The 18,829-nt window shown below is 47.9% G+C and overlaps 1 protein-coding gene across 4 annotated transcripts in view; it reads right to left on the reverse strand.

The window, feature by feature from the left end:
* LOC135908236 (solute carrier family 22 member 7-like) overlaps nucleotides 1–18,829 on the reverse strand; it is a 43,664-nt gene that overhangs the window by 13,734 nt on the left and 11,101 nt on the right. For all 4 annotated transcript variants that reach the window (XM_065439990.1, XM_065439993.1, XM_065439992.1 and 1 more), the window contains one exon: nucleotides 5,718–6,123. In XM_065439990.1, coding sequence (XP_065296062.1) covers nucleotides 5,718–6,123 — 406 coding nt within the window. The remainder of the gene's footprint in view (nucleotides 1–5,717; nucleotides 6,124–18,829) is intronic.

The raw sequence follows: 18,829 nt of genomic DNA on the forward strand, positions 1-18,829 counted from the left end.
AAATTTCACTAATTAACTTCATAATTATTTACTTTATGGCCCTTATTGCCTTTTAGTAATTGTAGCCGTTGAACTTGCAGGACGTATCCACTTGAAATGAATTTCCAGGATAACAGCAGGTTCGAGATGTTATTTCCCAAGGTGTGGGATGAAATACAAGGGAGTTCCAGTTGCTGTTGTGCTTCAATGTACAAAAGACCGTGTTGTTAAAAAAAATATAAGCGGCACAACAGTGCATTTTCACGGAGAGCTTCAGAGCGCATATCTCCAAACTTCTGTCATTCTGGAAATTGATTGCAAGTGAATTTGCCTTGCAAGCTCACCGGATACAATTCGTTAATTGCAATATGTGCCGTAAATATTTATGTCTCTCGAAATTAGTGAATTTTCGTTATGTGAATGGGTGTTTCGAGTTCTCTTGCAAGTAATGTCCGCCGCTTTGAATAATCCAGCCCAAGGATTGGAATTATGTTACCTGCAACAGGCTATTTTAAAAATTGCGTAAATCTTGAAAATGATGACCCTGTATGTGTAGTGCATGTGCATCATTTCCATTACACACACTGTAGCACGCCCCATCGTCCCTCATACAGTTATTTCGTTCTTCGTTCCGGCACCTCTCCTCGTGACGCGTGCCACAACGGAGTTCCTTCGTTTTTCAATGCTTCTTCTGTGCCGGCACTTATGGTGTTTGTCACTTTTGAGGCACTGACAGACGGTCGTGTGCCGAGTATGGTCACGATTGACATCACTGCAAATGAAACCGCGGTGATCTGTGTGAACGCTGTACTCGTGATTGTGTTTATGTTTATATTTCACAATATCGGGGTGTGAACCGTGTTAGGGCTCCCGAACCTGTTGCCCTACTATTGGTCAACCAGTAGCTAGCGCTAGCCGAAAACGCATTTCCCAACATTTGCTGGTCGACAGTTGTGACAAGGCCGCCTACATTGTGACGTTGGTGTGGTTGCAAACGATCTAGGTCAATCGCATCCCTCGGCGAATAGGCCCTCTAATTGTCTGAAAAAGAAAACGAGTAACAGGGCGAATAACGGGACGTGCAGATTGAGACAGACGAAGCGCCGAATTTTAATATTACTGTTACTCGTTTTTTTTTCATACGTGTACCAAACGGCCCAAGTTAGGTTTTTCCCTTACATTGAATTTGTTATCAGATGCGATGGCACTGTTGCAGGTGACAAACGGGAGCATTGACACTACTGGACGTTATGTAGGCGCCTCTCAGTCAGAGTTTCTTGAAAAGGCACCAAACCAGCCTGAGCTCTAAGGTGAGCAATCACTTTCTCTCTCACCTTCGCTACCCTCCCAACTGGCGCTCTGTCCTCGTCGCCGTGTATTTCCCTAGAGGACAGCTGACACTACCCAAGTGCCGAAAATAACCTTAGCACTCTTCTCTTCTTTATAAACAGCATCAAGTTTTGGTTAGCAGGGCTCTTCCCTCCTCGGCTACACGCTTTTGTCGCCGCGCGTGCAGAATCAGTTGACTGCACGTATGACAGGAAGGCGGGACAACGAGCGAGAGTTGGCATGCGAGTGGCGAGGCAAAAGTATGCTAAACCGGATGAGAAGCGATGTCCCTTGCATGTTGACACGTGTACTTATCTTTATCAGGCGACCACATTTCGCTGCCTAACAAATGTTATCGCACAGCGCGGGACGCGCGTTTATGTATCTGAAGTTTCTGGAAAGTTATCGATGCTTCTATCCGCTGTCTGTTGTCTCCGAACCTTATGTTATCTGATTTCATCACCTGACGCGAATGGTGTAGAACTTTGTGGAAGGCACGCGGGTCCCAATGATTAGTCTGGATCATTCGACGATTGATGTATAAAAGCCGACGCGCTTGACCCGTTGGTCAGATTTTCGACGATCGCCCGACCGTGTTCGCCGCTATCGTTGTGCGATAAGTGTAGCCTGTCATGTGGGCACAGGTTCGCCCAATAAAGGTTAGTTTTGTCGTTCACAGTATTGCTAGTGCGTTCTTCAACGTCACCACCACGTGACAATATGAGCCGGTCGACGGCATTTATCCCGAGAACCCCACGCGGGCGACCTTTCTGGCGTTACGCGACATTAAATTAAATTAAATTAAATTAAATTATGGGGTTTTACGTGCCAAAACCACGTCCTTAATTATGAGACACGCCGTAGTGGGGGACTCGGGAAATTTCGACAACCTGGCGTTCTTTAACGTGCACCTAAATCTAAGTACACGGGTGTTTTCGCATTTCGCCCCCATCGAAATGCGGCCGCCGTGGCCGGAATTTGATCCCGCGACCTCGTGCTCAGCAGCCTAACACCATAGCCACTGAGCAACCACGGCGGGTGCGTTACGCGACATGTGAAGCAGGAACTGGAGGAGCAAGAAAAGCAGGACGCGATCGTTTCCCGACTTATCAAATGTGGTTTAGAAGAGGGACACTAAATGACAAATATTGTGCAGGAATGGTACTCTCAGAATAGCGAATAATTCTACACTCGCGGGAAGTGGTGTGTCGGTAAAAGGCGTGAAATTCAAGTATGGCTCGCGGCGCATTTTTTGAGCTTCCCATAGTGTTCTTCCGAACGTTTCGCAGTTACGGGCAACATCGGAACGACGCTAGGTTATTTCATAGGTGAGCAAAAGAACACTGGACACGGTCAGATAGCGTGGGAATGGAAATTCTCTCGTAAAGAAGCAAACCGAACAAAAAACAAAAAAGAAGGAAAATAAAAGGAAAGAAAAAAATACAAATGCACCTACACCGAAATCTCCCAAGAAAGAAATTCTGGCAAGCCTCAGTGCGCCGTAAATAATTCAATATAATAACTTTTCTGGCAGCCAGTTGGCGGCTTCGTTTCTACTGTTTCGTGACGTCATCACTGACCAGTTTGTCACGTGGGAGCGGCACAATGCAACTTGCGCCGTTTTAACCGTTCGGACACTCACTCCGACTCGCTGGGTTGTCTGCTATGCAGCTGAATCTGCTCTCACAATGAGTGGCTGTATCGTGTTTGATAAAAAGGGGCTGCCCATGTACACGCACAGCGCACTGTCATCACCGGACAGATTCAGTGGCCCTTGCTTGCCTTGCCCTTCTCCTGTTTCCCTTTCTCTGAATTTGTATAAAAAGCAGCACTGCATAAAGTGCAGCGTTCTTTGTTGGACAGTAGGCGTCTGGTTTGCGTCGATAACTGGCCCAAGTACGAAACAGCGGCAGTATAGAGGCAACCGAGTGATCTGTAGCGAATGTCAAAACATCGCAATGTCCTGTTACCCCGTGACCCTCTTCTGCGTCATGACGTCAGGACACAGTAAGCTCCTGGGAAACGAAACTGAAAGTGGCAGTAGATAAGCTAATAAATTAAATTATTTAGGGCTCCCTGATGCTTACCTGTATTTCTTTCTGGAGTTTAGCAACCTAGGGCCTTCATATAAAGTAAAACGAAAAAAATGAAACGCGGTAAAAATTTCCAGGAGTCTTTCAAGAAAATTAGCATGCTTTCAGAAGAAATACTACCCGAAGGTCACATGATTTCTATCATTAAAGGGCCACTGAAATATCGACTTCAATATTATTGTCTCTGCGTATTCTATCTTTGAAACTTATTCATGATCTTGCAATTACGCGGCCGGAGAAGTGGTAGCATGTGCTATGGTTGCATGCATAAGAAAGCCGGGAAGGGGTCAGGGGTCTCGAATCGACATCATCACTGCGGGAGTCGGAGTGCTCACTGTTGAGGTTACAGTATATACCATTGAATATTGAATATTGAATTGAACCAATTTTACGGAACCAGAAATACATGCTATGATTTGAAATCATACGAAATGCCAACAATGCCCTTTTGGTCACTGTCCCCGCGTCGCTCATTCTGTGTCGGCCTCAACGGTACACTTCTTAAAAATGTATTTCCTACATTACATGCGAGAAAACATAAAGCCATGGATAATAATAATAATAATAATAATAATAATAATAATAATAATAATAATAATAATAATAATAATAATAATAATAATAATAATAATAACATGGACGAACGAAGGCTTGCCCTGCAGTCCTAACTATAAGGTCACGAGATATAGGTGCACAGGTATGACAACGTTTTATTCCAAGCCAACGTTCCACACGTCTTTACTCGCATATCGCAGCATTTCTGTGGTGTCAAAAACAAGTACCCTCGATGGCGCCGCATTCAAGGATATTTTAAAAAATGAACTTCTGGAGTGCAAAGGATGCCCCGAAACTAAAGCTGGACCGCCGCTACCTCATGTTTAAAAAAAAATATAGCCTAGAGTGGAGCACAGGAAGCGCTTTTTTCGAACTTCCTATACGAGTTTAGGATGGCGAATATTGCCGTACAGATACTGCTGGACATGCATTTGAGTACTCAGTCAAAGGCAATACATTAACCAGAAACGACGACATTTTATTTTGTCAATTAGCCTTTCATTTACGTTAACAGAGCAAGAGCAATTGAGCTGTGAGGGGTCTCCTCAATATAAAAATGACTATTGAATTGTAGTTGACAGATTGTTGATGCAATCTTCACTCAATATCATTTCAACATTGGCTCAGAATTTATTGAACGTACGCAAGAATAACTCAATAATAAGGTTGTCCATATTTTTTAAAATCATTGACTAAATGCTGTCGACCTGTTGAATAATGTAGAGTATAATGAACTATACTCGCATATAATATATATGTGCAAAACACACACACGTATATATGTGTGGGTTTCGCCTACACACACACACATATATATATATATATATATATATATACATATATATATATATGTGTGTGTGTGTGTGTGTGTGTGTGTGCGTGTGTGTGTGTGTGTGTATTTATGTATTCTTAAGGTAGAGGCATCTATGGTTGCCGCAAGTTATAATTGAAAAGATGACGCACTTCAAAAACAACTACTTCTCTCTCTGCATCTGTCACACACTTTTCCTCTCTCATTTTCTCATACTTTTTTCTATTTTACTTTTTGAGCTGTGGAAACCAGCAGCTGCCGCTGTGAAAGCTGTCTTTAGGAGGTGGAGTATGGCAAGTGCTGGCTTCACCACTGCTCTTAAGAAGCTACAGGTACTGCCACTCCTCTTTGCATCTCTCTCCTAGGCACCTGTCACACGAGGCACTTTCGATTGCGATAGAGCCAGATCAAGATCCAATTTCTCGATCGCAACCGACTCACTTCCTTAACTTGCGCAAAGGAGCCAATCGTGATCGATAAATTCATTTCATTTATTCATTTTCCTAAAGTGCCCAAAAACAGCTTTACACCTTAATATTGGTGCACTTGTGCTGCACAACGATAAAACCGAAAAGCAACACAGAACATCGCAAACAACATTGGTACAAATTTCAATAATATTTCAATTAATGAGAGGCAGGAGTCAGATAACAGGCAAACAGTAGATCTGAATATATCGAGATCATGACGCAAGGTATTTTGTTGCGTTAAAAGACGTGTTATAGCGTTAGAGGTGCAAGAGGAATTCGCGTAGAAAATGCTAGGATTGCGCAAGTTAGGGTGAGGCGCGCAGAACGTCACAGCAATTCGATTTCGATCCGGCTCATTGACGACCTAAAGTGGGGTTTACAATCGGGGTTTATGAACTGCATGCTTAAGTCATGGATTTATAAGTTTTCAGCGTGCAAGAGCATGCGTTACGTGCTCGGAGGCCATGTTAAACAGAATACCTGCATAGGTGCCTGCGATAAGAGGAGCGAGCGTCACCACGTAGGCCACGTCGTCCCAGCGTAGCCAGGCGTCGACGCCGCCATCGAGGTCCTGGTCCGCCAACTGTATGCCGTAGAAACAGAACATGACGGTGAACCACGCCAGGAATACGGACACGGCCCGCCGGCCGGACAGAAACTCAGCCACCATGCTGTCGCTGCCGGCCGTCTTGTTGGCATCACTTCGGATCGCTTCGGCTGCCGTTGCGGCCAGGTGGGCGTGCGCGTGGCGCCTCATCTCGGCCTTGAGCTTCCTGAAGAAGCGTGCCGCCTTCTCGACCACGAGGCCGTTCCGCCGTGCGGCCACGAGCAGCGCCTCCTCGGCCCGCTTGAGTCGCCACGTGGCCAGGAGCCACGATGGGGACTCCTGCGGAAACGTGTGATTGAGGAGTTTTAGTGGACGGCACTAAATACGTACACATTGCAGCGGGTCTTACGTACACATTGCATACGTATACATTGCATGCGCATAGATGCGTATACATTGCATACATTGCAGCGGGTCATAAATGCATATACGCTACCCAGATTTGGAGCTGCGGGCTCTTCGTGGTTAGCGTGGTTACCGTAATCAAACGGCAGCGCCGAGGCGATTGGAACTCGGGGCCCTGTTGTACTTTGCTCTTCGTTGGGGCAGGACAACGTAAATTGTGAAATGATCTTTCATTTAGTCTTATCTTTTTTCGACAACCCGAGCAAAGGACGTTATGGAGACAGCGGTGCTCACAGGGACCTATGCAGAGAATCTGTGCGTGCGACAACGACACTAAGCAAACCTGTAAGCAAGCCCAAATAATGCGCGCACATTATCGGAAAACACAATGTATGGTTTCATGGTAACGAAAATCTGGGTTTATGTACTCAAACAAGGCAAACAGGTTGCGAGGAGAAAAATACTTCATTTGAGTAACGCAGATGAACAAGGGCAGCTGCAGCCCGGAGCCAACGTTTCCAAATGCAAATATATTTCTGAGGGCCTTGGCAAAGACAAGCATCCAGGCTGCAGCTTCCCTTGCTCGTCCGCTGTTGATTTGGTGAATGTTAGGCCAAATTTACTATTCTCCGAGTATATTTTGAAAACTATTTTGGGGAACACACTGTGCTCAGGTTTATTCTCTTGCTTTTGAGAAAAAAGTACAATTGTTTTTAGTGATTTGTCCTGTTTTGAAAATTTGGAGTGGGCCAGTTGTCTGTACTAGACTTTTATAGCATCTATCTTACTGTGCAGGGCTAGCATAGTCATTGTATTCATGCCAAGTATTCATGAATTATTTAAGGGTAACTACCAGAAATTCACTCACCATGAAGTGTCATTTCCTCAGAGTTGCATTGAGCACTTTTCATCGTTTTAAAATTAATTGCATTTTCAGTTAACAAATTATCGTTGCAAGGAAGAATGCGATTTTTGGTGGCATCGCCCGGCAAGCTGGCCTGCAAGGAGCAGGGACAGAGTGTGCATTATCCAGTAGCAGCTTGCTTCGTTATTTCTGTTCTGGGCGTCGCAGTTGTAATGACTAGAAAATAGATCCGGGCTCAACATGTTGCTTCTCTGGTTGTCATTGAATGCTCATAAAAACATGCAAGCCTGAATGTCGAATTTTAGCGCTCCTGCTCGATAAAATGCAATCCTGTAGACTGCTGTTTTCCTGTATAGGGCTCGCACCCCTCCATCTGGTAAACCTGCAAACAATTCATGGTTGCTGGAAACGCCCAGAACAATTGGCATTAGCGCTAATCCTCGCTCGTCCGTGTCTGCCGTGTGTAGGTGCATTATTTTGCGCTATATCAGGAAGTAACAATTCATGGTGAGGTATGGAGTTCAACAGGAGCTTTTTGAGAGTTTTCAACATAATTTTGAGAAACCGAAGTGGAGTATGACGTGCATTTGTTGTCATAATTGGTGTTCAGGGACGCTTGCTTAGAAGATGTAATATCCAGCAATATCGGTCTCCGAGCTATCCTGGTGCAGATGCAAGACGGGATTCACAGGAATTTGGGCTACCACAAAGTTTAGGCAGTATCTCTATGGGCGGCCATTTAAAATTGTGATCGACAATCACGCTTTGTGCTGCTTACCCAACATCCGACACCCTTCGGGACGATGGGCACATTTGAGTGTGTGACTCCTGGGATTTAACTTCACTATCGTATACAAGTCAGGCAGAAACATGAAGCTGCTGACACGCTATCACGAGCACCTGTAGAACCTAAAAATCCAAACGAGGAAGACGACAGTGCCTTCCTCGGAGCTCTCAGCTGGCCACACCTGGTCGCTAAACAGAGATCGGACGCTGAGTTAAGGTCCATCATCGATTACTCAGAAGGCGGCACGGCGTCCATGCCTCGCCCTGTTTCGCGAAGGTTGTCGTTATTTTGCCTACGAGAGGGCATTTTGTGCAAAAAAGAAACACAGGTGCCGGCAAGAAGTCCCATCTTCTAGTAGTGCCTCAAGCCCTTCGCGACGACATATTAGCCTGCCATGACGAGCCATTACCTAGACACCTGAGCTACTCAAGGACTCCGGAAAGGCTGTGACAACTGTACTACTGGCCTAGGTTGGCTGCTTGCGTCAAACGCTGAGTGAAAGGATGCCGTGAATGCCAGTCCCGCAAGTCACCATCCTTCAAGCTTCTACAAGCTATGGCCCACCACGTACGCCGTTCGATCAAGTTGGAATATACCTTCTTGGAACATTTCCCTTGTGTTCCTTTCGTAACAAGTGGATCATTGTCGCTGCTAATCACTTAACGCGTTACGCTAAGACGGAGGAACTACCACGTGGGAAAGCATCTGACGTTGCCCAGTTTTTTTATGCATCAAATTGTGCTTTGGCATAGCGCACCGTCATTCATAATTACTGACCGAGGCACGGCATTTACAGTTAAACTTGTGGACGACATCTTCAAGCTGAGCTACACGAGTCATAGGAAGGCCATCGCATACCACACTTTGACTAAAGGCTGGACAGAAATAATAAACAAAATGCTGGCAGATATGATCTCTATGTATACGTAGATGTGCAACACAAAACCTGGGACGAAATCCTGCCGTGCGTAACGTTTACGTACAACACTGCCACGCAGGAAACTACACAATTCACACCATTTCACCTCGTTTATTGTCGAGATGTTCAAACTACGCTAGATGCCATGATTCCATATGAAGAAATCCATCAGCTCGACCACTCAGCTCCTGACGTCGAAGAGTACATTCAGCGCGCTGAGGAAGTACGTGGACTGGCCCGCGTGCACGTAAGACAGCAACAGTGTGCAGATGCGATAAGGTACAACCTCCTCCATCGAAAAGATACTTATGAAGCTGTTGACCAAGTTTGGGTTATCGAGTCGATGCTTGATTGGGAGGGGGAATAATGCCATCTGGTGTTTGGAGCCAGCAAACAGTCAGCATAGCGTGCCCAGCAAACATGGCAATGAAGAAGACGAGGAAGACCAATATACCGCGCCAACTGGAGAACTGTTCCTTCGTATTTGGCATTTCTTGTCTGGCTACTGTTCTGTTGCTTGCTCTTGCCTTGGCGCGTGACAACATGTTGCAATGGTTGCACTTTACAGAATATTTATACATAGTTACACAGTTGTAAAGGTGATGCATACCATATCTAATTTTGCATTTTGTGTCTGTATCGGATCCCGGCGACGGCGGCCGCATTTCGATGGGGGCGAAATGCGAAAATACCCGTGTATTTAGATTTAGGTGAACGTTAAAGAAGCCCAGGTGGTCAAAATTTCCGGAGTCCTCCACTACGGCGTGCCTCATAATCAGAAAGTGGTTTTGGCACGTAAAAGCTCATATCTTAATTTAATTTAATTTCTGTCTATCTTGTAAAAAACGTCATAGCCTTAATAATTGGCGGTTGTGATCTCCCAAAGGGCGAAGCATTCACAGGGATAGCACTGTTTAGCGTTGCACTTGTACTCCTCGGATGTTGTTCAAAGTATACGTGGGTGCGACATCTTTGCACGACGCTACTCGCAAGCAATTCCTGCTCTGTAGAAGGAACAGTGCCCTGGCAGCTAGCAGGCGTCTCCCAACGCCAGTGTGTTGAAGAGCAATGCCAGTGGTTCTGCCAGCTGCGATCCTCAACGGTACAGGATATGAGAACCGACGGAAAACCGTCGGCGTTCGGAAAATGTTGCAAGCGTCTCAAGGAGGTCACGTGCATGCAGGAAATTCTAACGGGTGTTCTATTTTGTCGCTGGATGCATGCGCACCTGTGGCCTAAAAATTATAGAGCACCGCGTTTCTGCGCTGGAGATATCATGATGGAATCTGCTCGGAAGACATTGTCATATATATATATATATCTATATATTGTCACGAGAGGAAAAGCCAGTCAGACAGTTCTAAGCGAACGGCCGTTTACAGTTTGTTTTCGCAGCAGCTACCACGCACACTTCTTCTTCCTCGACAGCTCGCGTAACTAGCTCGTGCCATTACCCCTCCCTCCAAAAAAAAGAAACAAAAACAAACAAATAAATAAATAAATAAAGTTGGGGAGATGTTAAATGCCACAAGGAAAAAATAAAAGAAATGAGAAAGACAACGGACGAGACGACAGGGGCCGAATCACAAAGTTTGTGGATGAGAGTCAGCGCGAATGGTAGGACTTCATCCTGGTAACGTGAACAATGTCAGGGGAACGTAGTCTACGGGAGTGGTGCGAACTGTCGGCTGGAATAACTTCGTAGTTGACAGGACTTAGACGACGCAAAACAATGTAGGGTCCAAAGTATCGGCGCAATAATTTTTCTGACCGGCCTCTTTGACGTATAGGGGTCCAAACCCATACAAGATCTCCCGGGTTGTATGTGACGTCTCGATGACATAGGTTGTATCGACGAGCATCTTGACGTTGTCGGGATAGAATTCGTTCCCGCGCAAGGTGCCGCGCTGCTTCGGCACGCTGAACAAAGGCGTCTGTATCTGGTGCGGTATGTTGCGACGAAGTTGGTAGGAGCATCACGTCGAGCATAGTGGTGACGTCGCGTCCGTAGACCAGACGAAAAGGAGGAAACCCGGTGGTTTCTTGTAGGGCAGTGTTGTACGCGAATGTCACATACGGGAGCAGTTCGTCCCAATTTTTATGGTCCGTGGCAACATACATGGAAAGCATATCCGCGATCGTTTTGTTGAGACGCTCAGTTAAACCGTTAGTCTGCGGGTGATACGCAGTTGCCGTACGGTGCGTTGTCCCGCTCAGCTGCAGGATATTTCGGACCAACTGGGCAGTGAAGGCCGTACCACGGTCTGTGATGACGACAGCGGGAGCACCATGTCGAAGGACGATATTTTTGATGAAGAAGTTAGCAACATCTGAAGCAGTAGCTCGCTGAACGGCTTGTGTTTCGCAGTATCGAGTGAGGTAATCGGTGGCGACGACGATCCAGCGGTTATCAGCCGAAGACTTGGGAAATGGGCCGAGTAAATCCATCCCAACTTGTTCAAAAGGTGAGCAAGGAGGTCGGACAGGCTGAAGCAGACCGGCTGGTTTCAGAGGTGGAACTTTGCGACGCTGGCAATCTCGACAACTTCTGACGTACTGCTTCACGGTTTTTGTGAGTTTTTGCCAATAGTACTTCTGCTTGATCCTCGCGAGAGTACGCGTGAAACCAAGATGCCCAGACGTTGGTTCGTCGTGGCATGCACGTATAACGTCGTCGCAGAGAATAGCGGGAACAACAAGCAGGAAAGCGGTTGCCGTAGGGTGAAAGTTCTGCTTGTATAGGATGTCGCCACGTAGGCAGAAAGATGACAAGTGACGCGCGAACTGCCGTGGGGGTTGTGGGCGGCTTCCTTCAAGGTATTCAATCAAGGGCTGGAGCTCGGAATCTTGGCGTTGCTGTTGAGCAAGGTTTAAAGACGGAAGAGTACAAAGAAAACCCGAATCGTCGTCAGTATCTAGTGGTGCGGGTTCGACGGGGGCGCGAGAGAGACAGTCGGCGTCAGTGTGTTTCTGGCCAGACTTATAGACGATGGTCACATCAAATTCCTGCAACCGAAGGCTCCATCTTGCGAGACGGCCTGAAGGATCTTTGAGATTCGCCAGCCAGCAGAGAGAGTGGTGGTCGCTGACGACACGGAAGGGGCGTCCGTACAGGTATGGGCGGAACTTCTGGAGAGACCATATGACTGCCAGACATTCTTTTTCAGTTGCTGAGTAGTTTTTTTCAGCAGCAGACAAGGTTCGGCTGGCATACGCAATAACGCGCTCAACACCAGCTTGAAACTGTACGAGTGTCGCTCCGAGACCAACGTTACTAGCATCAGTATGCACTTCTGTGTCAGCCTCGGTGTCAAAGTGACCAAGGATCGGTGGTGTCTGTAGACGTTGCTGAAGGTCGTGGAAGGCGTCGGATTGTGCCGGGCCCCAAACAAATGTGACGTCGTTCTTGATGAGTCGTTGCAAAGGTTCGGCAATTTCACAAAAATTGGGTACAAAACGCCGGTAATACGCGCAAAGCCCTAAAAATCGGCGGACATCGTGTTTTGTCTTCGGTATCGGGAACAGAGCGACTGCCATGGCTTTGTCAGGGTCAGGGCGCACACCGGTGCTGCTGACAATATGACCTAGAAATTTGAGCTCCTCGTAGCCAAAGTGACATTTTTCGGGCTTCAGGGAGAGGCCGGCGGTGCGGATAGCTTGAAGAACCGCCTCAAGCCGCTGGATGTGTTGTTCAAACGTGGTGGAAAAAACAACTACATCGTCTAAGTAGACTAAACACGAGTTCCACTTGAGGTCAGATAAAACTGTGTCCATCATGCGTTGAAATGTGGCCGGAGCGGAACACAATCCAAAAGGGAGGACCTTAAATTGATAGAGACCGTCGGGTGTTATAAACGCCGTTTTTTCCTGGTCCCGTTCGTCAACTTCAATTTGCCAGTACCCACTACGCAGATCCATTGAAGAAAAGTAACGGGCATGTCGCAGGCGATCCAAGGAGTCGTCAATTCGAGGAAGTGGGTAAACGTCTTTTTTCGTGACCTTGTTCAGTTTGCGGTAATCGACACAGAAGCGTAGTGAACCATCTTTCTTTTTAACTAATACAACAGGTGAAGACCAAGGACTTGTCGATGGTTGAATGACATCATCGTCGAGCATTTGTTTAACTTGATGACGAATAGCATCCTGTTCTCTTTGCGACACGCGATAAGCGTGTTGGCGAACAGGTTGGACGGTCGGTTCAGTGATGATTCTGTGTTTGATTAAAGGAGTCTGTTTGACCTTCGACGTGGTGGCGAAACAGTCGCTAAATGACGATAGCAGAGTGAGGAGCCTCTGCTTCTCATTTTGGTCTAGCTGTGGGTTGACGTTGATGTGACTGGTCAAGTCCACATCGCTGGGTTCCGGAATCGAGATTGTCGTTACCGAAGCACAGGCGTTGGAATCGGCCACCGTTTCAAAGTAGGCCATGGTGGTATGCCTCGCAAAGTGCTTGTATTCGCCACTGAAGTTGGTAACTAGAATCGTGGTTTGCCTATGTTGGAGCTCTACGAGACCTCGTGCGACGCCGACTTCGCGATCCAGCAATATGGCGAGGTTACCTTCGGCAATGCCTATTCCTAGTTGTTCTTGGGGGCATTCAACGAGGACGAAGATGCTACTTCGAGGCGGTAACGTCACGCAGTCATCGACCACGCGTAAAGCCGCGCGGTGATGTTCATCCTCCACACTCGAATCCGAAGAAACGTAGTTAGAAAAGTCACGAACAAGTCACGAAGGTTAATGATCGCCCCATACTCCTGGAGAAAATCCATGCCCAGTATAACTAGTCGAGAACACTTGGGCAGCACAAGGAAAGACGCTACGAAAGTCGAAGTAGAAATTGCAAGTCGGGCGGTGCATCGTCCAATGGGTGACACGAGGTGTCCTCCGGCCGTAATCAGATGTGGGCCGTCCCACGCTGTCAGCACCTTGCGTAGCCGAGTGGCCAGTGAGGCACTCATAACCGAGTAGTCAGCTCCCGTATCGACAAGTGCAGTTACCGGATAACCGTCGATTGAAGCAGTAATAACAGCAGAAGTTCTTTTTGCAGTTTCGAATGAAGGCGTCAGCGGTACGTCGCGAGGGGATGGCGTCGGCGGAGGATATTTGACGGTTCGCATGACAGCGGCCTCACCCCCGGAGGTCGCCGTTTTCAGTTTCCCCGGCGCGGGCTTCCACCGTTGACTCCAGCGGAATCAAAGGCGGGTCGAGCACGGTTTGGTGGCGCGTACCGACGAGGTGAAGGCGACCGTGACTGTCTTCGCTGTTGGGCAGGAGGAAGCCGGTTACTTTCTAGGTATTGCTTGATGTCGTGCGGGCGTTCGCCATAGCGCGGGCAACGGGCGTCCGGATGGTATCCCCGCAGACCAATCCGTCGGTACTGGCAGTCACGATACATGTGACCAGCCTCCCCGCAGTGATAGCACAACGGACTGTTGTCGGGGGCGCGCCATACTGTAGATTTGCGCGGACCAGGATGAAAAGGTGCTTGCGGGTTCGTGCGGTGGATCGGACTTGGGGAGCGTCGAGAAATCCCAGCAGGCGGCTGCGAAAAACGGCCCGTCGACGGCGCGGAAGCCCGAAGAGCATCCGCGTACGAGAATGTGGGAGGTTCGGGTCGTGTTGGCGGCGAGGGATGAGCCACTTTGCCGATTTCTTCCCGAATGACATCCGTAAGAACCGCGGCACTGGGAGGTGCCGGAGCTGATGCATAGGACTTCTGCAGTTCTTCTCGAACGATTTGTCGTATTAGCTCGGTAAGGGACTCCCTGTCATCATTTGCAGGTACGAGAGAGCATGCAGCAGTCATGGTGGTCTGGCGTTCATACTGCGAGAGCCGCTGCCGAAGCATACGTTCCATGACTGTTGCCTCACGAATGAACTGAGAGACTGTTGTAGGAGGATTGCGCACGAGGCCCGCGAAAAGCTGTTCTTTTACGCCTCGCATTAACAGACGCACCTTCTTGTCTTCTGGCATTAGTGGATCGGCCCGACGGAACAATCGCGTCATGTCTTCGACGAACATGGCGACGGTTTCGTTTGGCATTTGGAACCTCGAAGACAGTGCCTGTTCGGCTCTTTCTTTCCTTTCGGGAGTGCTGAAGGCTTCGCAAAGCAGTCGGTAAAACTCCTGCCAGCTGGTAAATGAGGCTTCGTGGTTCTCGTACCATACTCTCGCCGCGTCTAAAAGGGAAAAGTAGACGTTCTTCAACTTACGGCGATCGTCCCAGTCGTTAAAGGCGGCGACCCGGTTGAAATGGTCCAACCAGTCTTCAACGTCCTCAAAGGCGTCGCCATGGAACGGGTTAGGCGTGCGAGGCGCGTTGAGAATGCATGGTACGGCAGCATTTGGCATCCCCTCGGTTTGGCTTGCGGTAGTTGTTGACATCTTCCTCACGGAGCTTGCCAGGGGGCTGTATTGCGGTGGAAGACCTTGGAGGCGACGGCTGCTTCGATAGATTTCTGCCGTCCCCGAGGTACTGGCGTCGGTAGCTTCTGGTTGAGGACCCGTAGGCATACGATGGATGCGTACCCAGCACCTCCACCAGTTTGTCACGAGAGGAAAAGCCAGTCAGACAGTTCTAAGCGAACGGCCGTTTACAGTTTGTTTTCGCAGCAGCTACCACGCACACTTCTTCTTCCTCGACAGCTCGCGTAACTAGCTCGTGCCAATATATATATTGCGAGACAGCTGTTGAGTCTCAACGGTTTATTTCGCAGCTCGCGCGCTGAAGACGATGACACTGGCCATGTTGATGAATATATACAGATGAAGAACATGAAGGGGTAAAATAATGCTCGCACAATTTCCCCCGCGCGTGGAAGCAGCCAACCTGGCCGCTGGTTACGCTGGTTATGGCGAGACATTTAACGCCGTATGGCAGGCTTTAAACGCGAAACATGCACAATCTCTGTGACACGGCAGTGGCTGTCCAAAGGCGCAACAACTGCAGTGACACGATAGTTAACTGGCGAGGCCTGTTCCCCAACAGTGTAGTGCCCGATAAAACGGGACTGAAATTTCTCGCACAATCCAGGCGCGCAAACTGGGGTCCACAATAACCCTTCGTCTCCTGGGTGGAAGGAAACGACACGGGGAGATGCATCATAGCGAATTTTGCGGCCTTGTTGACTGGCGTCGTTGTGGAGCCGGGCACGTTCGCGACACCGGGCAATGCGCGAAACGAACTGCTCACACACTTATGTGGACGAAGGCACGGGGACACCGAAGAAGGAAACGTCGAGGATAGTGAGCGGTTGGCGACCATACACAAGGAAAAAGGGCGAGTACCCCGTAGTGCGTTGGACGGCCGTCTTGTATGCGAAAGTGACGAAGGGTAGAATGGCATCCCAATTGGCGTAGTCAGGGTTGATGTACATAGTTATCATGTCGGACAGCGTGCGATGAAGGCGCTCTGTGAGACCATTAATTTGAGGGCGGTAACTGGAAGCCGTTTTGTGGATGGTATTGGATGCACGGAGAACATCGCTGAGAAGTTTAGACAGAAAGGTCCTACCGCGGTCACTCAAAAGAACACGCGGGGCTCTGCGCCCTAAAAAGATGGCTTCCAAGAAAAAGGCTGCAACCTCCTCTGTGAATCCCGAAGATAGTGCGGCTGTTTCAGCATACCGTGTCAAGTGGTCTACAGCTATGACAATCCATCGTTTACCGCCGGTCGTTAAGGGTAGCGGTCCATAGAGGTACCAACGATACCAACGACTGTGAAAGGAGCTTCAGGACACGGGACAGGTTGGAGCAGTCCAGCCGGAGGTGATGTCAGTCGTTTGCGGTGTTGGCAGAGCGAACAGGAAGCCACGTGTTTCGCTACGTTGGTTGCAAGTCCAGGCCATGAGAAGCGGCTGCGAATTCGCTCATAGGTTTTATGGAAACCAAAGTGACCGGCAGTGGGGTCGTTGTGAAAGGTCTCCAATATCTGCGCCCGAAGTGATCGGGGAACGACAGGAACCCAACGATGTCCGGGATGAAACACGTACCGGTATAATATCGAATTTTCGATCTTGAAGTTCAACTGCCGATGGAGCCGCGCGTAAGGTGTGCGAGATGATCCGCGAATATGTTCCATAACGGAGTGGCAGTAGGAGTCATTACGTTGGCTAGAGGCAAACGTAGGAGAATGGCTGGGTGGGAGCTGGCCGAGAGCCGCGAGCGAAGGGAATGCAGGCGACGTGCCCTGCGGTTTGCTCACGAAAGGTGGTAAGGAAGCAGCGTTTGAAGACGGTGGTAGGGGACAACGAGAGAGAGCATCGGCATCCTGTGGTTTCTTTCCAGACTTGTAAGTGACGTCGAAGTCGTATTCTTATAAACGAAGTATCCAATGGCCGAGACGTCCCGTTAAATTCTTTAGCGTCGCCAACCAGCACAAGGCGTGGTGGTCAGTAACGACCGTAAAGTGGTGGCCGTGCAGATAAGGCCGAAATGTTTGGACGGACAACGGCAAGACACTCTTGCTCGGTAATGGTATAATTTTTCTCAATCAATCAATCAATCAATCAATCAATCAATCAATCAATCAATCAATCAATCAATCAATCAATCTTTATTTCCAACGACAGTTGGGGGTCCCTTAGGCGAAAAGCGGTAGTAACACCACTTGAAAATACCTAAGGGCCCACGTACATGACAGCGGTATTACGATTCATACGTTCAAAAACAAATTTACAGAAATCAAGTAAAAAATCCAGTAAAAAAAGAAATTAAGAAGAGGTTGTGCAAATACAACAACGGAACAATAGAACAAATAAAGTCAGTATATAAGTACACTCCAGAACAGTTGTACATTATAGTTGAAATATTCAATGTTCACATGAACACACATTATAAAATGACGAAAATAAACGTGTTACAAGCAATAATGAAACATACTTGATCATGTTCGGGCAGTAAAAAAGACATTAGACTAGAGTTAGAAAAAATTCACGCATTTCTTTTTTTGTAAACGTAGAAAAGTTGGCGCCTTTCTCTTCATATTTATTAAGTAGGGACGGCAGTGTGAATCTAAGAGACTGCATAAAATAGGTCGTGCGGGAACGAGGAACAAGCCACTTGTCGGTGCTGCGGGTGCGTGAATCAGTGTAATGCATGCTTATATTAGATAAATCTTTAATAAAAACTTTGAATTGTTCGTTTGAAAAGAAATAAGCATACATTAAACGAAAATCGAACATGCGTTTCACACTGAATATGTTATAGCGGGTAAACAATGTAACTGTAGAACTATTGCGCGGGACGTTTGCAATATACCGAAGTGCTCTTTTCTGCAATAGCTGAATTGTATTTATGTTACTAAGGGTTGTGGTGCCCCAGACTAACAGGCAGTAATTTATATGGGAAGAAAACAGAGCATGATAAATCTGAAGTTTAGCTTTTTCTCTGCATAATTTTTCTCTGCAGCTGTTAGCGTGCGACTTGCGTATGCAACCACACGTTCTTTAGAATTTTGCTGATGTTGCAGAAGAACAGCGCCGGTACCGTGTCCGCTGGCGTCAGCATGTAGAATAGTGGGTGCAGTGTTGTCGAAATGACAATGCACAGGTTCGGACGTGAGAGCACGCTTGAAGGCGTCAAAAGCAGTTTGGCATTCGTCCGACCATACGTAGGGAGCTCCAGAAGGAAGGAGTTGATTGAGCGGCGCTGCAGTGGTGGCAAAGTTTCGTATGAAGCGCCGGAAATACGATGCTAGGCCAAGGAAGCTACGCAAGTCATTGGCACGTTGAGGCCTGGGGAAGCGGAGGACAGCGGTAATCTTGTCGGGGTCGGGTCGAAGGCCCTCCTTGCTGAGAAAGTGTCCGATCACTTTAATGGTTTTGCTGGCGAAGTGGCACGTTTCTGTATTCAGCTGAAGGCCAGCAGCTGAAAGGCATGTCAGGACTTCGTCGAGGCGCTGCAAGTGCTGATGGAAGGTCGACGAAAATATGATGATGTCGTCAAGGTAGCATAAGCAAGTCTTCCATTTTAGGCCCGGTAGTACGGTGTCAATCATCCATCGGGTGTGGCAAAGGCGGTTTTCTCCTTGTCTGCTTCGTGCATGGCTATCTGCCAGTATCCGGA

This window comes from Dermacentor albipictus, chromosome 2 (genome assembly GCF_038994185.2).
Source record: "Dermacentor albipictus isolate Rhodes 1998 colony chromosome 2, USDA_Dalb.pri_finalv2, whole genome shotgun sequence".
In the NCBI taxonomy this organism is placed as follows: domain Eukaryota; kingdom Metazoa; phylum Arthropoda; class Arachnida; order Ixodida; family Ixodidae; genus Dermacentor; species Dermacentor albipictus.